Genomic DNA, 20,813 nt, shown 5'->3' with positions numbered 1-20,813 from the left:
AAACTCTGTCTTGCGATTTTTTTTTTAAATTTTGACTGTGTGGGGGTTCGAACTTGAAACCCATGGGGTTTCACCGAAAGACAAAACTTAAAGATTTCAAATATGAGAGGCAAAATTTAAAGACCACCCAAAAGAAGGGCAATTCTGCGAATTGCCATGGCACAATCGTGGGAATTGCCCATGAACTTGTGTGAAAGCCCACATTTCTTTTTAACTGGGCCGAAAGAAATACTAGGACCCAAACCCAAACCCAAACCTGCGCTCCAATCCTCAAATTAATTCCCGCACTCAGCCGCTTCCCTCTTCTCCTTTTCTTTCTGCAAACTCTACTCAAAACAAAAATAATCAAATTAAAGCGTATGTTCATCTTCCTCTCTCTGCATATTATACCAACTCTACAGTTTTTTGTTTTACTGGCTTGATTTTGTTACTGTGCTCTAATTTTCGTTTTAGCAAGAAATTTAACTTACTAAATAGAAAAGCCCTTTCTTGAGGTGCTCACTGCCAATTAACCTGTAATTATCTCTTACTTCATTCTTAGTGAAGCTCCAGTTTATTTCCAGTTGTGTGTCGAAGCTAACAGTTTTGTGTATATATACCATTTTGCAGAGGTTATTAGTAATGGGAAAGAAAAAGCAAAAGATTGTGCTGCCACCAGACCTACCACCTGAAATTCCTGATGAAGCAGTTGAAATATCAGATGATGACGTGGCTTTCGTTAACGAAAATAGAGAATATACTGACTTCTTGTCCAATTTGGATACCAAGTCTATTAATAAGTAAGCTATTATTCACCTACAGGAATTGTTTATGATTCATTTTACTGTAAAAGTAGAATTTTATTTTAATCTTTGATATGGTTTTGTGTGTTACAAAGCTGTTAGTAAATAATATTCTGCACATGTTCTTTTGGTTGGTTTTTGACTTTATTTTTGTGGATTGATGCATACATAGCAATATATATATATATATATATATTGATTTGTTTAATTGGATGATTTGAATGTGGCATAAATCTGTTATTTTTGCTGGGATAATGTTCTACATGTCCGAAAACTAGAAAAGATAGAGCTCTTGCAAATGGGAATATACTGTTTTAATTTCTTAGGAGGAGACTAATATTTGAAATTATATTCCCTCCGTCTCAAATTATCTGTCGTGATTTTCTTTTACACTCCCCTTAAGAAACATTAATTAGGAGGGATTTTAAAGCATTTTACCCTTCGTTGGTGTTTGAACAATCATAACATCATCCCATAATTGAGGTCTTTGTAGTCTCCAAGAACAATAACTACAAAGGGTAAAATGGAAAATAAAAATTAATTTTGTCTTGAACGTCTAAAACGACAAATAATTTGAGACAACTATTTTTCGAAATCACGACAGATAATTCGAGACAGAGGGAGTATCTGGTATTAGTTTTTTTTGGAAAAGTGGCTTTCCCCCCTAGGTTACTTACGATTGGTTGATCAAATGTCGACTTTCATAAAGAAGAAGAAAATTCATGGAAGAACGAATTTTAAAATGCCTAAAGCTTTGCGTAGGAGACCTGCACATTGTATATTTGTGTTTCATTTGACACTTTCACATGTTAATGTACTATATGGAGTACAATAGAGCTTTCCCTAACAGGCTAGTGTGTTTTCCTTCTATACTGCTGTTATCCTTGCCTTCATGTTTATCCATTACCTAAGTTGCGCGGCTCTTCATTTTTGATGTCGAACTCGTCTTGACACGAGACTGGGAAGGGTGCGGGATATGTTTCGGATTTGGTCAACCAACTTTGGATGCTTTGACCGGGGTCCATAGACAAATGTGGGGGAAAATTTGAGATTTTAATTGCTACATCTAGTACCGGACCGATGATCTGGACGACACACCCAGTTATTTTCTTCAAGCGTGGAAATCTCAAAATAAAAGATAAAACAGTTTTAAGACATGGAAATGGAATGGCCATCTTGGAGAATGAAAGATTGAATTCTACCGTACATGTTAGTTTTAATAGAATATCTCTCAGAATTTAGAATATCTTTATAGCTCTATTTTTATAGTTTTGAATTTTCTTAGTTGTATCCCGGCGTCTGCATCCATACCTGGATTCGCAGCCCCGAATCTTAAAATTTAGCTTTTGCCGAATCCGACACTCGGATCCATACCCGTATGGGATACCCGCACCCGAGTCCGAGCAACTTAGTCTCTTTTCAAGATACTCAATAGGTAAAAGGTCAAACTTCTCGCATCGAAGGAAATGATGTTGGTATTCTCTACCAAAATCTTCCCATTAACAAACATGATTTACTTGATTATCTACTGTGTATTTTACATTTACCCGCAAAGAGTTGGGAGGCCAATATACTATTCTCTCATGATCAGAATTGCCAAACTTAAGATTGATATTTCACCTACAATTTTCGAAGTGTAACAAATAATACTGGATATAGTTAGTTTTAGTTATATAAGATCAAACAGGTAGAAAAGGAAGTTTAGCTCAAGGAATTGGCTTCTCATTGCAATGTCGGAATTGCTTTTTTTGGTCGTGGAAGTGGGTTTAATTGGGAAAACAATTCTTTTAAGTATCACTTGTCTGAGCTTTGGCAGGCTTAATATAAGACGATGGAAACTTCCATCCTTCACAGTGAACTTTTTTTCTTTTCTTTTCAAATATTCAAAAATCTAGTTTTAAGTGTTGGGAAAATTAACTTTAGTTCCCAAAGTTTGGCTCTTTTTTCAGAAGCTCCAGAGCTCAATTTGGTAACTTGTCAATGGCCCCATAGTTCACCATATCCTGTAATTTTCTTAAGCTCTTGTAATCTTCCCACTGTATCCTGGATAGTTGAACAGTCCTTTCTTATACCCCTGTAGTTGGGGTCCGTTTCATTTGCCACTCTTGATGTATTCCTTGGCATTTAGCCTTTTTTGGGTTAATCAATAATGTGATGCTGCAACTTTTATTTATTCAACGGATTGCTGTGTTCCTTAAAATTTTGTGATAGTGATGTATCCTTTCTTTATTTGTTCAACTTCTATTTTTTGCTATGTCCAACCTTGGAGTATTAATTAGATGGAACATCTATTTCTTTTAGTTGCTCATTTCCTTTTCCCGTTCTTATGCAATATTAACTTTCTAAAGGTGCTCTTTTAACCGGACTTATTTTTGTAATTTGAAAGGCAAGTTACTCGTGTTGCTGATGTGAAAGAAGATGAGCTGGAGTCTCTTTATGAAAAGCGGTTAAAGAAGAAGTCACTTAATAAAGAAATAGAAAAACAGGGGCTAGAGGTTGATCCTGTGGATGCTCTTCCTGTGAAGACATTAGATGGAAAACTTTATTACAGGACAGGTACTTCAACCTCTTGTTCACTCATCATCACCTGGTAATTTATCTGCTGTAACCGTTAATTGAGTAATAATTTTCATGTTATACAGCGCCAAAGGCTACACAAAAATCTGAAAACGAAGATAAAGATGAAGCGAATACTGACAACAAAGATGCTGGTAGTGATGCAAGTGTGGTGAGGCTGACTAAAGCCGAGAAGCGTGCAAAATTGAAGAAAATGAGGAAAGAGGCTAAGAAACAGGCAAAAGAGGTGGCAGAAGTAGAGGATGTTCAGCAAATACCTCAAGCTGAAGTCTTGGTATGTGCATTATATGCAGGATTATATATCCTAAAGGATATGCTGTAGTGCTAGAAATATATATCTTAAAGGAACTTTAAATTGTAGATGACAATGCAAATAGGGGGAGGCACTAGAAATTTTGAAAAGAGTATATATGATGAGAGTGGGGTATGACACAAGTTAATGCTGGTTCCTCTTGTTGCACTGTCACTGTACTGTTAATTGGTGAAATTACTACCTGTTTCTTTGTTCCATGTTTTCCTAATTTTGGTAAAGGAGGAAATATGAAATCACTTGGATTGGTGTGATCTTTGTAAGAAGTGTTGTGGCGTTATTTATGCTAGGCATTTCCGTGTTATATCATCCCAAAAATCAGAATGACAAACTTGTCTTTGGCTGTCCTGAGAATACTTTCCTCGTATTTCTTCAATACTCTTTCAATGTATAGTATCAACGAAGTTCTGTGAGCTCCTTCTTAAATTAGTTCTCCAACAAAATAACCAGTGTTATTATAAGCCATTGTTAAGCATTGGAGCAATGCAAAATGACGGGTTATTGCCTTATGGAAGAAGCTATGTGTTTTAGACGGTGAGGTAAAAAGTGAACCTACAAGAAGAGGTTGATTCTGTTAAATCTAATTTCAATAGATAAAAAAAGGAAAAAAAGAAGAGGAAAAATAGGGCTTCATATACACATCAATGTCCTCTTTGGAGCCTTGAACCTTACTCTATTATTTTAGAATTTTATTTGGCTAATTCAGATACTAATGCCGGACTAGTTTGCCAAAAACCTTCCTCTGATGTTGCTGCTGTCTTCTTCTCGAGCTTGTAGCACCTTCTCTTCTACTAGCTTCGTTTCCCTGCTCCTTGTGAATCACATCTTTCTTCTTCTTATTTCTCTCTTCAACTGTCGTAGTTCAATTACTCCTCCTCCTCCTCCTCCTCCTCCTACAACAAGCACCCCAGGGTGTGGCCTAGTGGTCAATGAAGTGGGTTGAGCACCATGAGGTCTCAGGTTCAATTCCCAGCAGAGACAAAACACTACTAAACAAGTTATCAAAAGTAAGTTCAATTACTACAACAAAAGTATAAAACCAAATTGCTAATAATTCTTTTCAATATTAATTGAAAAGTAACTTTGCAATTGAATTTATAATTCGGTGGCATTGCTGAAGCATATTTCAGTGATGTTTACTTCGAATTCTAGAATTTATATTGTCATTACTGTATGGTGGTGGTTACTGCATTTTTTAATAACTATAGTTTAAAATAGAGGACACTTAAATTCATTCTCAAAAAAAAAAAAAAAAAAAAAAAAAAAGAGGACACTTAAATTGGGATACTAGTATATTGATTTATACATCCATTGTGTTAGGATGAGGTGAGAAAAGATATGACAGCAGAAGAGGCCAATGAAAAAAAGAAGTTTAGACTAGCTGAGCTGGGAACTGCACTGCTTACAGATCCCGAATTAAACATCAAGTCTCTCAAGGAGATGCTGGAGATTTCTAAAGATGGTGATCGTGATATAGTGGTACTTGCCCTTAAGTCTTTGTTGGCTGTTTTCAGAGATATCATTCCGGGGTGAGAAGTTTGCAAGAGTTCATGGGCTGCTTCTAGTTTGCTTGTCCTAGTTTTTTATATCAGCTTTACTATGTAAGCAATTAACTCTTATTTTGTCTTTTCAATATGGGCTCCAGGTATCGCATCCGGCTGCCAACTGAAAAGGAGCAGGAGATGAAAGTTTCAAAGACTGTTAAGAAAATGCGGTTCTACGAATCTACCCTCTTATCTGCATATAAGGTTGATTTATGGATCAAAATCTCAATAATAATTGATTGCACATCTGAATTCATATTAAAGCTGTTAGCGCATATTTTATGACATGGTTTGCCAATTTGTTTGTGTTCCATTTCTTTGATTGCAAATTATTGTGCCACCTTTTTGCTGCATTGTGTTAATAGACTTTTGACCTTTTGCCTCGTGGATGGAAAAATATGAACTCAGACCATAGAAATTGTACTTTGTTTCGAATAAATGTATAAAACACAGGAATATATATTGTTCGAGCTGTTCTTGCTTCTTTTTTTTTTTTGGTAAAGTAATAAAATTCATTAGTAAAACATCAAGAAGATGCAAGGTTACAGATGGGAAAAGCTGGCAAGCTTGGCAAAACCTGTAGAACAATCTAAAGATATCCTATCTCTACTGAACTAGAGAAAATGAGCTGATAAAATCTAGAAAGTTACCCACATTGTTTACAGGGGCAAAAAAATGCCAACTAAAAAGACTAACTAAACACCTAGACTTTAGAGAGCAAATAGGAGTTGAGATTCCTTCAAAGCATCTGTTGTTTCTCTCCTTCCATAGGGTCCAAAAAATTACTGCTGGGATCATTCTCCAAATTCTTTTAATGGATTTGTCAACTCTCCAGAGTATCCAACTAACATATGCATCTTTGATGTTGAAGGGCATTACCCATTGTAGACCAAGCATAGAGTAGAAGAAAAACCAGAGGCTAGCTGCTGCAGGGCAGTGCAAAAATAGATGGTTGACACTTTCATTGGTCTGCTTGCACATGGTACACATGTTAACAACTATTACACCTCTCCTTCTAAGATTGTCTTGTGTTAGGCATGCTTCCTTCAGTGCAGTCCAAGTGAAGCAAGTAACTCTGAGAGGCTGTCTGGTTCTCCATACAAGCTTCCAAGGCCAAACCTCTAAAAGGCTATTTTGAGAGCACCAGTTGTTGTAACATTCCTTCACAGTGAAAATCTTTTCCTTAGAATTGCCCCAGAGTATTCTGTCCTGAAAATCTGCCACCAAAGTACTTTGTCCCAAACTTTCTAATAGAGAAAGAAAATCATCAACTTCCCAATCCTGTAAGTTTCTCCTTAAAATTGGTGTCCAACAGTTGTTAACTCTATATTGAGCTAATGTTGCTTCTTTGTTAGAAGCTATCAGAAATAGTGAGGGAAATAAATCTTTTACTAAAGTGTCCCCAAGCCATTTGTCCTGCCAAAATCTGATCTTGAGCCCATTTCCAGCCTTGAATGAGACAGCCTGGAAGAATTCCTCTTAGAGACTACTGATGTGTTTCCATACTCCAACACCATGTGGTTCATTGCTTTTCTTTGCAGTCCAGTGGTCTTGAATACCATATTTAGCTTTGATGATTTCCTTCCAGTACCCTGCCTCATTTTGACCATATCTCCAAAGCCACTTCATGAGTAGGCTGTTGTTATGAAACTTAAGATTTCTAATCCCCAGCCCCCCTTTGCCCTTTGGGTTGAATAACTGATTGCCATTTGACCAAAGAGAATTTATGAGTAACACTGTTACCTTCCCATAGAAATTTCCTTCTAAGCCTGTCAATTTGCTTTAGAACTGAGCTTGGCATAGGGAAGAGTGACATAAAGTAAGTGGGAATGCTGTCTAGGACACTTTTGATGAGGGTGAGCCTGCCACCCAATGAGAGATATTGCATCTTCCAAGTGGCTAGTCTTTTCTCCATTCTTTCAATGACCCCACTCCATATCGCAGATGATTTGAATTTAGCACCCAAAGGAAGTCCCAAATAGGTGGTGGGAAAGGAGCCTGTATTGCAGCTAAGAATATCAGCAAGAGCTTCTAGGTTGGTCACTTCATTCACTGGATATATAGTGCTCTTAAGCATGTTGATATGAAGTCCAGAGATGGCCTCAAAGATCATGAGGGTGGTGTTGAGATTAGAGACCTGCTGACAATCAGCTCCACAAAATATAAGGGTGTCATCTGCATAGAGTAGATGAGAGACTGAGACTGAGGTGGAAGGATTTCTGCCCACTTGGAACCCTTGAATCCACTGAAGTTCTTTGGCCTTTGCTAACAGCTGAGATAATCCTTCCATCGCAATGATAAAGAGGAAAGGGGACAATGGATCCCCCTGCCTGAGTCCCTTTTGAGAAGAGAAAAACCCAACTGGACTTCTGTTCACCAGAATTGAAAACTTCACTGTCGAAATACAGAAATAAATCCACCTTATCCACCTTTCCCCGAAACCCATTTGCTTCAAAATGTTGACTAAATAAGCCCAGTTAAGCTGATCAAAAGCTTTCTCAATATCTAATTTGCATAGGATCCCAGTCTCACCACTTTTAATTTTCCAGTCTAGCACTTCATTGGCAATCATAGATGCATCAGTGATCTGTCTGTTCTTCAGAAAAGCACTCTGCTGTCCAGAAACTAAGGAATCCACCACTTTTCCGAGCCTCTTAGCTAAAATTTTGACCAGCAATTTGTAGACACTGCCTATAAGATTTATAGGCCTATAATCTCTAAGTTCTGCGACCCCTTTCTTCTTTGGGATAAGAGCAATGAAAGAGGCATTGCATGATCTCACCATTTGGTAGTTCTGATGAAAGAAATTAAAAGCTGCTAGCAGGTCTGCTTTGATGAAGTTCCATGATTTTTGAAAGAAAGCCATAGTGAAACCATCAGGGCCTGGAGCTTTGTCAGGGGCACAAGTCATAAGAGCTTCTAAAATCTCCATTTCGGTGAAAGGAAGTTCAAGGTCCTCTTTATCCACTGTGTTGAGACTTGACAGACCTTCAAAGACAACTGAGGGTCTCCAAGATTCAGTTTCTTTGTAAATTTGTTGATAGTACTCCAGAATCCCATCCTTGATCCTTCCTTTGTCTTCAATTACTTCATTCCCTATTTTGAGTCTGTCAATGGTATTGCCCTTTCTATGAGAGTTGGCCATTCTTTGGAAAAACTTTGTATTCTTATCCCCCTCTTTCAACCATAAACATCTTGATTTTTGTCTCCATGAGATCTCTTCAGCGGTTGCTATTTGCTGAAGTTCAAGTTTGAGATTCAATGTCTGACCTTTCTCTTCTGTAGAGAGAGCTCTGAGCTCAGCTAACTGGTCCAGCTTCCAAAGTTCTTTGAGTGCCTTGTTCCTTTGAGTCTCGATTGTTCCATAGACCTCCCTATTCCATTTAGTAATGTCTTTCTTGAGATTTCTCAGTTTCTGCATTAGCACAAAGTCTGGGGTGCCTAATACAGTGTAAGAAATCCACCATCCTTCTATCATGTCCATGAAACCCTCAGCTTGAAGCCACATGTTTTCAAATTTGAAATAAGAAGGTGTGGTCTCCCAATCTCCACTTTCCAGGATAATTGGTTTATGATCAGAAAAAACTCTAGGCAAGGGGTACTGTTTGATAGTATTGAACATCTCGCTCCATTCTGTTGAGATAAGGAACCTGTCAATTCTAGAGGCTTGGAGAGACTCCTCCCCTCTTGACCAGGTAGAATAGTGTTGGAGAAGCCCAGCATCGCCCTTGATCTTCTAACGCAGTTCAATCTTTCCCCCACAAATCTGCACACATTGAAATCCCCTCCTATGACCCATAGGTCAGACCACAATCCCCTGATAGATGCTAACTCGAGCCAAAGATCCTCCCTTTCTGGATTGGTATGAGGGCCATAAACACTAGTAAAAACCCATTTGAAATCCTCAGTAAGACTTTCGAATCTACATGATAAAGAAAAGGCTCCTGCTTCAAAATCAACACATTTCCAAGCTCTTTTGTCCCACATTATTAATATCCCTCCTTTGGTACCAATTGCTTTGACTTCTGTCCAAGAGATCCATCTGTTTCCCCAAATTTGCCTGATTAGAGATGGATTCCATGTCTCTATTTTGGTTTCCTGCAGGCAAATAATATCAACTCCCCACTTGTGAATAAGAGATTTCAAAGTGCTTCTCTTGTCTTTATTGTTGAGACCTTGCACATTCCAGCTGAGTGTTTTAACTCTCATCTGGAATGAGCCTTGTGAGACCTGCCCCTCTCTTTCTTCCCACTCCCGTCCTGGAGACCCCAATCCAATCTTTTAAGTTCAGTAACTGCTTTGCTTTTCCCTTTCTTTAATTCTCCTATTTTATTTTTTTGCTCAAGAATCTGCACTTTCCTTTTTTCCTCCATTCTCAGAATAATTCCCAGAAGTTCGTGTTCAAACCCAACAACATTTACCCCCAACACTTTGCAAGCCTTCATCATTGTCAACTTCGTCCATTTTGAGGTTTCCACCACATCAGGGATATCAACAGTTTGAATTTGTGGATCATGCCAAGGCAAAGGAAGAAAACTGTTGTAGGACTGAGATGAGATACCAGAGTCAGATTCATTTGAAACTGACAGTGCTGAGAATATCGGTTTGGGTATATGTGGGTCCATCGAGTGTCCTGCGTGAACCGCTTCATCATCTGCTTCAGGCTCGGATAGTGTCCCCCCTCCATGAGTTCTAAATCCCTGAGACTAGAAGCTTGAATTTCTAGTTCAAAAGGATCAAAAGAGAATGAAGCATTCAAGGAAGATGAAGCTCTGAAGCAGCATGGGTCCAGCTTTGGTACAGATGATCTCCACATTTGCTTCTTTTTGTGTTGCTTGAAGTGTTTGCTTGTAAGTGGGCCTTTAGTGTAGTAACCGTTGTTCAAAGCTAATGAAGTTCTCCCTTTGTAGTGTTTCTTACTACCCTGACTATTATAAGAGAATAAGGCCGGCCCATTTGTGTTTAAATCCTTCAAATTCCTTCTTTTCTCCACAGGTTCTTCCACACGTGTGTCACGTGAATCATTAATGGTATTAACACGTGGAGCTGAGAGAGAATTTGATCCCATCTTATTACCAACCTCAGGCAAACCAGTTGAAGGACCAGCATTTAAAGAAAAAGACCGGATTTCCTTAATTATTGGCAATTCGAAGATCCTATCATCAAATTCAAAATTCAAACTTGCCGGAAACTTCATAGCTGATTTTTTGACGCAAATGCGAGCCCAGATCAGGTGGGTTCTGTTCTTCGTATCTTCATCAACACCGACATAACCCCCGCAACGAGCCCCTATATGTTCAAAAGTATCCATTGACCAAGCATTTAGGGGGATTCCAAAAACTTTCAACCATATGTTTTCCGAGCAGTTACCAGATTGCAATGAGAAAATGTCATGCGACCACCAAGATAAAGAAAGATGTCTTCCGTTCCAGAACCAATTCCATGCCTTTACCCTTATTGCCTCTTGCCTGGAAGGATGCTCAAAGAGGAACTGATTGTGGTCTAAAGGTATGACTTTGATGCCAGCAGTAACTCTCCATCTACTAATGAACCATTTCTGAATAGTTTCGGGATTGGGACTGTGATGAAATGGATCATTGAAGATGCCAACCAAGCTTCTGTGCAGAGGATGTTTTCCATTCAATTCTCCTTTGTTGGTTCCTTGACTTATATCTGGCCATCTGTCAATGCTAGCAGCTGCACGATAAGATTTTGTCAATGGGGGAGGAGGAAGCAGTGGCTCTGCTTCGCTGAATTCTTTCAGAAATCGAAGGATTTTCTTCGCAATATCTGACCATCCACTGTTGAGGCTGATCTCACTGTTGAGGCTGATCTCAGGGATTATCACTGCTGCTTTAGATGAACCATGCCAAACCTCTATGCGAACAAATCTACCATAAACATTGAAGTTTTGGTAAACTCTGAAAAGATTGTGTTGTTGTTTTCTACCCCACCTTCTATATAGTCGACCAGTGCCTTTTGATGCTTGAATAAGCGCTTCGCACACCCATCTCAGGTTCTGAATATCCATATTGATCTTGCTTGTATATCTCTTGCCCCTTTCTATTAATGAAAACCAGTTATAATATTTATCCCCCGTATTCCTGAGTTCAAAGGATTTATCCCCACTGATGAAAAAAAGGTGTGAGCCCTGCATGTTTCTAATGAAAGTCACTGAAGAGACTGAAATGACCACTGAAGGAGTTTTATGTTGATTGATGTGGTCGCCGGCACTGTCAGATGTCACCGGTGATTCTGCCGGCAGCAACTCAGGTCGCCGGAGTTTTTTTTTCCGGCACTGACAGGTCGCCGGAAAGTTTATCCGGCACTGTCAGAGGTCGCCGATGTCGACAGAGGGTAGATCTGAAAAGATTTGGAGGAGAGAGAAAGCAAAAGAACTAGAAAAAGCTGTAGATGGAGGCTATGGAGGAGAGAGAAAAAGCTGTAGATGGAGGCTATGGAGGAGAGAGAGAAAAAGCTGTAGATGGAGGCTATGGAGGAGAGAGAGAGCTGGAGTCATGCTGCAGTGAGGGCTGTGATGGTGGTTTGAGGAGAGAGAATCAGATCTGGATCTATTTTGCTTACCTGGGAATCTGTGTCTGGGAGCATTTTTCCTTTGTACCAACTATGTTAGCATCTTGAGGTATTTTATGCAGATAAAAGTGCCAGGACTGGACTATTCTTTAACCAAGGCATTGTATAAATACAAGAATTAAAGTAAACCATCACCTGAGAATGCGTAATAAGTTCGATGAGTGGAACAGCTAGCTAGACCTACCTACTCGGTTAAGCATTTTCACGTACTGAAGTAAATTCTATGAAATGAATAGAAGTAAAATATAAGAATCTGTCTTTGAAAATGAGGTCAATCAAATGGGTACAATCTAAGTTGTAATGGATGACTGTACCTTTTCTCAAAGGAAATTCTTGATATATCTCGTATCAGCAAGGCAAATAGCTGAGATGAAGAAAATTTGAAATTTGCATAGAATGTGACTTCCTATTTTTAAAAGGTCTTAAAAACTTAACTTGCATCCTTAGAAATGTTATTCATGTTTGTTGGATTGCATATTCTAATATAATTCTAGTCTTGGCACATTTGACAATATTCTGTCAGATAATTTTGCTCAATACTCCTTTTCCTGTTTGTGTATTGACAGGCGTATATACAGAAGCTGATAGCCATAGAAAAGCAGGCTGTATACAAACGTGTCGCAGTTCGCTGCATCTGTACTTTACTCGAGGCAGTTCCACACTTCAATTTCCGAGAGAGTTTGTTAGCTGCTGTCATAAGAAACATAAGCTCTGAGGATGATATATCGAGGTAAATTATGCTTACTGCTCCTTTGTTTTTTTCCAGGCTCCAGCTTTTCCACTTTTCCTTTAGTTGGAGCTTGTTGAAGGATGGAAGTTTCCATCTTCTTATATCTTTTGCCCTCCATGTATCCTATTGGGTTGCCCTATGATCCTGCTTTAGTGACGGGAAATCTGCAGATCTCATGACGAGTCTAATTCGAACTTTCTTCATTTCGAGTTGCTTTGGTATTATAGAGGATGCAAGAAGAGCATTATTTTGTTTCTGTTCTGACTGCCGTTGCAGCAAATTAAGTTTTAAAATAATCTACAACTACAAGCACTGATTTCAGAGGAGGACTGGTATTGAAGTGCTTAAGAGTGAGGCTGAATAAAATGCATAACTTTAAAGTGCAATGAGCTTATGGAGAGCAAACCTGAAAATCAGGTACCAAATTGGTTAGTTGGAGGACTGAGAGACCCCAATAATGCACTCTTTTTTGATAACCGAGGGCTAGTAACGCACGATTCAAAACTCGGTGGGGTAATGGGCCCACCCCTATACCCGTCTCTACTTAAATACGAGACTTGTCTAGGGCACAGTTCGAACCCGTAACATGCGCCTAACCCACACATCACGTGTTGCACTCTTATAGTTACCTCTAGACCAGTGTTTCGGGGGCAAAAATTGCAATGCACTTCTTTGTAGACTTAAGCTATATTTAAATTATTTCTTGAGCGTCTGAGGATTTGAAGTGATGGAAGATTTGAAAGGAGGTTTCTCTTTCATTAGTTAATCAACCCAGCACCTTTGTTTACTTTAGTGCTGTACATTCATCCAATATATTATGTCTATTCTGTTTTCCCATTTTCATTGATGTAATTTGACTAGGCATGCATATTAGGGAATAGCTGAGACTTACTCTTAATTTTAAATTATGGAGCTGAGCCTCTAGTTCTGTTATATTTAATCCCTGTCCACCTTTTTGCTGATATTAACTTTAAAAGCTTTGACAGTAGAAGAATTTCCATTTTAAAAAGGTGAGCATAGTTCTGGGACAAACTTACAGAGGAAGTAAGACACTTAGTTGAGTGATGGAAAGTTAGAATTTACAGTTCATAAATTGAGTGATGGAAAGTTTGAATTGGACGTTTGTGAACTTTGTAAATTGTAAACCATCTTGTGAGAAAATTAAGAGCTATAATTGGGATGTAAGCAGTCCAATGCAGGAGCAATTAGTATATACAATTGCAAATTTTGTTAACCATGAAGTGAGAATATTAGTTGTTGGAAAGGAGTGGAAAAATTAGCATGCGAGTATTTATGATATGGTTTGTTTCAGACGAGGATCTAACGCTGCATTTGCTATACGAGTTCTTTTTCTTGGTTTAAAAAAAAAAAAAAAGAGGAACCCTGCATCTTATGGGTAGATTTGTTGAATTCAGCTTTTAATTCAACACGCTATATAACTTCATTGGACTTCAGCTTGTAAACCATCTTGTGAGAAAATTAAGAGCTATAATTGGGATGTAAGCAGTCCAATGCAGGAGCAATTATTATATACATTTGCAAATTTGTAAACCATGAAGTGAGAATATTTGGTGTTGGAAAGGAGTGGAAAAATTAGCATGCGTGTATTTATGATATGGGATGTTTCAGACGAGGATCTAACACTGTATTTGCAAATACGAGTTCTTATTCTTGATTAATTAAAAATAAAAATAAAAAATAGAACCCTGCATTTTATGTATAGGATTTGTTGAATTCAGCTTTTGCTGTATAACTTAATTGATGAGGAACTTCAGCTTGTATTGCTATTTATATCATCTGTAATGTCGTATGGATCTGCAACGCAATGAATATTCATCTTATGTTGCTTCTTGTCTGTCCAAAAGTAGAATGCTAATATGTGGTCTGAAGATCTACTAATTTGCTTCTATTGCAAAGCTTGAAAATTTATTGTACAGAATTCAGTGCTTCGAAAATTCAAGGGCCACTTTCTCGAGGAAAAGCGAGCACCAAAACTGTGCACTTTAAAGTTATTGAGATATGTTGCATTGTTTTGTAGATTAGTTCTCTCTTTCCATAGATGCATGCTGATTGTGAAACAGGATATTCAAATAATACACTTGTGCCTCCAGGTTATGCTGCTTTTTCAAGTAGCAATTATGTTCTCTCAAGTTTGTCAATCTACTGCTTGTTGACAGGAAACTTTGCTGTGCTACTGTTAAGTCACTTTTCACCAATGAGGGGAAGCACGGTGGTGAGGTAACTGTGGAGGCTGTTCAAATGATCGCAGACCTTGTTAAAGCTCATGATTGTCAACTACATCCGGATTCCATTGAGGTCTGCAATTTAATGCCGATACTTTGGTTCTAGGATTTTTTCTTAGATTGTTTATTGACATTGAACTTGGAAATGATGTGAATTTGAAGCATATATACTGGTATGGGCAAAAAAGGCAAATTTTAATGTGAAATGTTATGACCATGTCAAATAATTGACGAAGAAAATGGTGATATTTCATAATGTTGCTAGTCGACATATGATATGAATATTCTCGACAACATTCATTAAAAGTATAGGGTCTACCTGGGAATTCTTGCTTATTTTTAGTTGGCTTGCTTAATTTTTGCTGGCATCTTAACCCAATAGAAATAGTTTTCGATTTAGCATTGGGAGAATTTATTATCCTCCTAACATGATTTTGTCATGCTAGGTGTTTATGTCTCTGACATTTGATGAGGATCTTGGCAAGCGTGAATCTCAAGATGCTCATAAATTTAAAAGTAAAAATGCTAAAAGAAAGGACCTTAAGGAGCAAAAAAAGGAGCAGAAAGAATCTGCCAACGAGAGAAAGAGAACACGTAAAGAGATGATGTCAAAGACACGAGAAGAGGTATTCATTTGCCAACATGATCTGTGACTGGATTATAAATTCATTTTTACGTCTCATGTTTTTACAGGTCACTACAGAATTGAAGGCTGCTTCATTAGCTACAGATGTTACTGAAAGGAGAAGGATGCAGACTGATGTATTATCAGCTATTTTTGAGACATACTTTCGTGTCCTAAAGCATGCATTAAAACCTAGGTATGTTTTTCTTGCTGATGATTTAACGAAGCATGTCAATCAATGAAATCACTTATCATGAACACACTAGATTTGAACTTGAACCACATCATATAACTAGTTGCTCAGTGAGGATAAAAAATACCTCCATTCCACTTTTTTGTGCTACCTGACATTTATTATTATTTTGATGAAGTTTTATTGCTTTAATGAGAAATCCTGTCATAGAAATGTACAGGAAAGTAGAGAATCTCACACAAGAACATGATCCTTTACAGAGAGCTTTTAGCTTTTTAGAAAAAGGAAAAAGAAAACAAGTAAAATCCTAGGAGAAAGAAACACATAATTGTCAAGCCAGTCAGTCATGTCCTTTTCCTATGCAAAACTATAACTAGCCATCACTACAAAGAAGAGGTACAAATCAAATGTGCAGTTGAGATCAATTTATGAAACCAGAAGAGGATATCTGAGGAAGACGAATAAGAGGAAGAATGAAGACCACCTTCCATTGCCTTTCTTATTGTAATTGATTTACTCATAAAGAAAACAATGAAGACAAAGATAGTTTTTTGAATGATTCAGTCTCCAACTCTTTGGATTTCATGCCAATCCGTCTGAAATTGGGAAGGATTCTGTTTTAGATTTTCTTTTTGTTATATAAATGCATCTCCCAATTCTTCCTTCTTTCGATCAGGAGCAGTTTGTGAGCTCCAATCCCTTTATTGTGCTTTCATGGATGCTTTGGTCTTGTCATGATGTCAAATTACACTTGTGTTGTCTTGATGCTTTTGATATTAATGTATTTTCCAACATGTTGGATTTTACTTTGTGTTGTCAGATATGCATTTTCTATTCTTTCTCTCTGCATGTTCTTCATGCAGTTGTGATATTTCCTTTAGTAGCCTGCATATTGTATCTTGAGTTTAACTGTCAAACAAGATGTGTATCCATAATGGGGAAAAAGGGGAAAGCTATGGAAGTTGGTAGCAGGTAGTTCAAGTTGACAGCTTTAGGATTTTTAAGAATAGCATCCATGCTGTTGATTGTGTGTTATATTTCATCTTTTCTTGAGCATGCCTCTCTACCTTTACCAGGCAGGGTAAGGTCTGGGTACACTCTACCCTCCCCAGACTCCACCTGGTGGGAGTACACTGGGTTTGTTGTTGTTGCTGCTGTTGATTGTGTTAAGATGCCATGAATTGCATTTTGGTTTCTCTAGGCAGCGTTTGCAAGTTTTGCAAAATTAAAGTGTTTTAACAACTGAAGTTATGAATTAGCGTAATCCTCCACCTCACAAGGTTGATAGTAAATTCTGGGAAATTATGTAGATGACTATTCTAAAGCACAGGAAGGTTTGAGTTATGAAATTTTAGCTTGGAGATTAGATGAATGCTTCAGTATTCTTAATGTTAAGAATTACCCATTTAATTGTTTTAAGCCATTGTATGAAATTGTTATAAGTTATAGTACAACTTTTTCTGGTAACCCTCCAATGACCAATCTGAAATATAAGTAACACTGTCATTCTTGAAAAATAAAATAAAAATATAAGCAACTATGTTGGGAAATGTTAAATGAGATCATTTGACTGCAATAAGATTGAAGGCTTGCAGTGATTAAAAAAGGAAAAAAAAGATTGAAGGATTGCAAGTACGATAATTGGCATAAGACATTAGTTTTTAATAGTAAACTCATAAGAGACCATCAACCACGCCACTTGGGAAAGCATTTGTAAGTTTAGTATTGCTTTTCACTAATTATATTGTGTGGAAGTGAAAAATACGCAATTTAGATTTTGTAATTGAAGCGTATTTCATTTGATGCGCCATCAATGGTTAATTCAATGCAAGTTTACCATAAATCTATTAGGTTTACTACAAAATTTATAAGTTTCCTGCACAACTTAAGTAGATTTTGCTTGCAAACTATACAACAACAACATACCCAGTGTAATCCCACAAGTTGGGTATGGGGAGGGTAGAGTGTATGCAGACTGTCACTATTGAAATGAAACATTTAAAGATGGTAATTGCATAAATAAGTTAGAAGAAAGAGTCTGAGACTGCGTGAGACCTATCTTTTGCAAAGCATTGTGTATTTTACATTTACGATTATTTCTAGACGAATTGACTATAGGACTCTTAATCTTATTGAAAATGGTCCAGTTCCTTAATTACTGGATATGCTTCCTAATCATTCTAACTTCGGGATTACAATAACTACGTAGTTGTTTTATCACAATCAGCATTTTACCTTTCCTATAAAAGAATCACAATCATACATTACCCCCTCCTTCCCAATATATGTGGCATACTTTCCTGTTTAGTCTGTCCCGCAAAGAATGTCATACTTTCTTATTTAGAAATAATTTAACTTTAAACTTCCTATTTTACCCTTAATGAGATGATTTATAGCCACACAAATGGCTATGGCTTGTTTTAGACCACAAGTTTAATTTTTTTTTTTTCTTAAACTTTGTGTCTAGTCCATGATGCTTTCTCGAAAAGTAACTTCACTGTGATTGTTTCTCAGATCAGAAGCAGGTTCCTCACCTCAGTCAGCTGGAAGTCATCCACTTCTTACTCCTTGTCTTAATGGAATTGGAAAATTTTGCCAGCTTATTGACTTAGATTTCATGTCCGATCTCATGAATTATCTGAGAAAGCTTGCTAGAAGTGGCAATAACTCTGATGGCTCTTCCAAGGATGTTTCAGCATGTCTGACGGTATCTGAGAGGCTCCAGTGTTGCATTATCGCTTTCAGAGTGATGAGAAACAATTTGGACGCACTGAATGTTGATCTTCAGGATTTCTTTGTCCAACTTTACAATCTGATAATTGAGTACAGGCCAGGAAGGTAGTTCTGTGTCCTTATCAAATTACTATATTTCAAAAATTTGGCATTGGTAGTCTTAACTTTTCCCCCTCTTTTTTTTTTTTCGCCGCTTCGTCCTTCTGGAAAGGAGGAAAGATTGTCTTTTTGGGGGGAGGGGGGGGGGGGGGGGGGTTGTTCTCTCAATCAACGAAAATTTGTAGATTTTCCCCTCTCTGAGTACCAGAGTTGGATATTTATTCTATTAATCTGAGGTTGCATCATCTAAGGCTAGGGTAACACTAACCATTTCTTTGTAAGCAGGGATAAAGGTGAGATCTTAGCTGAAGCTTTCAAGATAATGCTTTGTGATGATCGACAACATGACATGCAAAGAGCTGCAGCTTTTATAAAACGTCTAGCTACATTCTCTTTGTTCTCTGGGTCTGCTGAGTCCTTGGCTGGTAACGGCATATTTTGCTAATCATTACTAGACTGTTATATGTTCTTAACCAAGCTTTTATATGTTATGATTTATGGTTCTCGTTTGTCAAACTATTGCAGCCTTGGTGACATTAAAGCATCTCCTTCAGAAGAACGTGAAATGCCGGAACTTATTAGAAAATGATGCTGGAGGTGGCTCCGTCTCTGGTGCCATTGCAGTATGAACCAGTCTTCTGATTAATTATATGGCACTCATGGTGTAATGATGTTGAATTGTTACTTACATAAGTTGGTTTTACGTTTCTTTTCATTGAATATGGATCATTTGTGCCACATGATATCTCCTGAAGAAAACAAGAGAAGTCCACCTTTTTGGCCCTTCTGTTTACGGACATCTCTAATTTGTTCCCCAGCTTCGTTTGTATACTTTCTTTTGGGTGGGGGATTAGGGGGAGGAGGAACCAGAGGCATGGTAAACATAGGGCTTGGATGTTGACATTATGGTGGTATAGAAACTTTTTATAGCTTTATAACTAGTACTTTCAGGAGTGGGCACCCGCAAGAGTGGCTCAGTTGGTTGAGCATGAGGCTTTTATAATGGAAGTCTCAGGTTCGAAACCCCCTGCCTACGACAGCAGGGGATTTGCCTTCTGGGTCGAGCTCGTCGCACGGGGCTTGCCTAGTGCGGGTTATCTCTTCTGTGTGGTTTGCGAGCTATTGCACAGGAGCTGGGTTTACCTTGTGTGCACCCGAAGGGTAGAGGCTGTGGGTTTCCATGTTATCTCCAAAAAAAAAAAAAAACTTTCAGGAGTGGGCATTCCTAATGCGAAGTACTTCTCGTTGTGTTTTCTGAAGTTGTATTGTATTAAACTTTCCATCAGGAAGCTGTGGATATGTTCAATGACATCTGTTTTCTGTGTGCCACTCATGGTACTAACTACATGCTTCGTAATTTGTACTGAAATGACCCTCTTCACATGAAAAGAAATGTCTCCAATTGTGCCATTCATATTCAGCAGATAGTTGAACCTCTAGATTGTGCTGATGCCAATTCTTTTCTGTTGCAGAAATATCAGCCTTATGCAACTGACCCGAATCTTAGTGGTGCACTTGCTTCAGTGCTTTGGGAGCTGAACCTCTTGTCAAACCATTACCACCCAGCTGTTTCTACAATGGCATTGAACATTTCTATGTTGGGCACTGGCGATAACCAGGTTCACCTGTCCAACAAAACTCCTCAACAAGCTTTTAAGGAGTTGTCACTTGAGCAGGAATCGTTCCTCGTAAAAGTTGAAAGCTCAGGTACCAAGAGGAAAAAGGGGAACGCCTCGCTAAAGCATACTAGTATGGGGACTGACCTTGATTTCACTGTTCAAGTTGATGAAAATGATGTTAAAAAGAAACTCTCTGAGCATTACTCGCTGATGCATGACATAGCTGAAAATGAAAGACTAAGAGGGGAATTGGTTGGGACAACATTGTCTCTGAATCTATATGAAAAATATAAAAGGCAGAAGAAAAGAAGAACAAAGTAGTCCTACGTTGTCTACAATTTTGTAGGTAGATCTACTTAAAAGGTTTAAGCATTCTACTGTATTTTTGGATAGGAAAGTGCAACTCCCGATTGTTTTGTACAAACTAGGCATAATGCCTATTTTGCTTTCCAATTATGAAATGGATCTGATTATTTATATCCAATGTCCTGAGGTGTGTACCTGGGACACTTGGTTGTAGCAGGTCTCCTTTATTCCTTTATATACTTAGGAGAATCTATTATTTTACAAAAATTAATGAGTTTTTTTTTTCTACAACAATGTATAGAAAGCAAAGAAATTAATGCAAAAGTTAATTAGAGTTTCAAAATTCTTACTTTACCAATATCGAAATCTGGTTTAAAATAAAAAGGAACAAAGACCCCCTGAATATTTAAAAGCCAAAAGGGTCAAATATACCCCTCTACGTTAGTTTATTGATTAAT

The 20,813-nt window shown here is 37.9% G+C and overlaps 1 protein-coding gene across 4 annotated transcripts; it reads left to right on the top strand.

Annotated features, from left to right (window-relative positions):
- The first annotated feature begins 243 nt into the window (after positions 1-243).
- LOC132627505 (nucleolar complex-associated protein 3) lies at positions 244-20,526 on the top strand. Of its 4 annotated transcripts, none has more exons than XM_060342884.1 (14): positions 244-357; positions 610-779; positions 3,169-3,338; positions 3,425-3,633; positions 4,990-5,198; positions 5,315-5,417; positions 12,374-12,537; positions 14,715-14,853; positions 15,227-15,406; positions 15,474-15,601; positions 18,113-18,436; positions 18,716-18,855; positions 18,956-19,053; positions 19,903-20,526. In XM_060342884.1, exons 2-14 carry the CDS (start codon positions 622-624, stop codon positions 20,368-20,370), a joined length of 2,490 nt encoding a protein of 829 aa, XP_060198867.1. In that variant the 5' UTR covers positions 244-357; positions 610-621; the 3' UTR covers positions 20,371-20,526. The 4 variants fall into 4 exon arrangements, with proteins under 4 accessions (XP_060198867.1, XP_060198866.1, XP_060198869.1 ...); XM_060342883.1 differs by lacking the exon at positions 244-357 and adding an exon at positions 364-515; XM_060342886.1 differs by lacking the exon at positions 244-357 and adding an exon at positions 364-515 and having other exon boundaries at positions 18,956-19,094; positions 19,903-20,055.
- Positions 20,527-20,813: the final 287 nt, after the last annotated feature.

This window comes from Lycium barbarum, chromosome 2, assembly GCF_019175385.1.
Source record: "Lycium barbarum isolate Lr01 chromosome 2, ASM1917538v2, whole genome shotgun sequence".
In the NCBI taxonomy this organism is placed as follows: domain Eukaryota; kingdom Viridiplantae; phylum Streptophyta; class Magnoliopsida; order Solanales; family Solanaceae; genus Lycium; species Lycium barbarum.
Note: the sequence above shows the minus strand (reverse complement) of the source record. Positions and strands in the feature narration are given on the sequence as shown.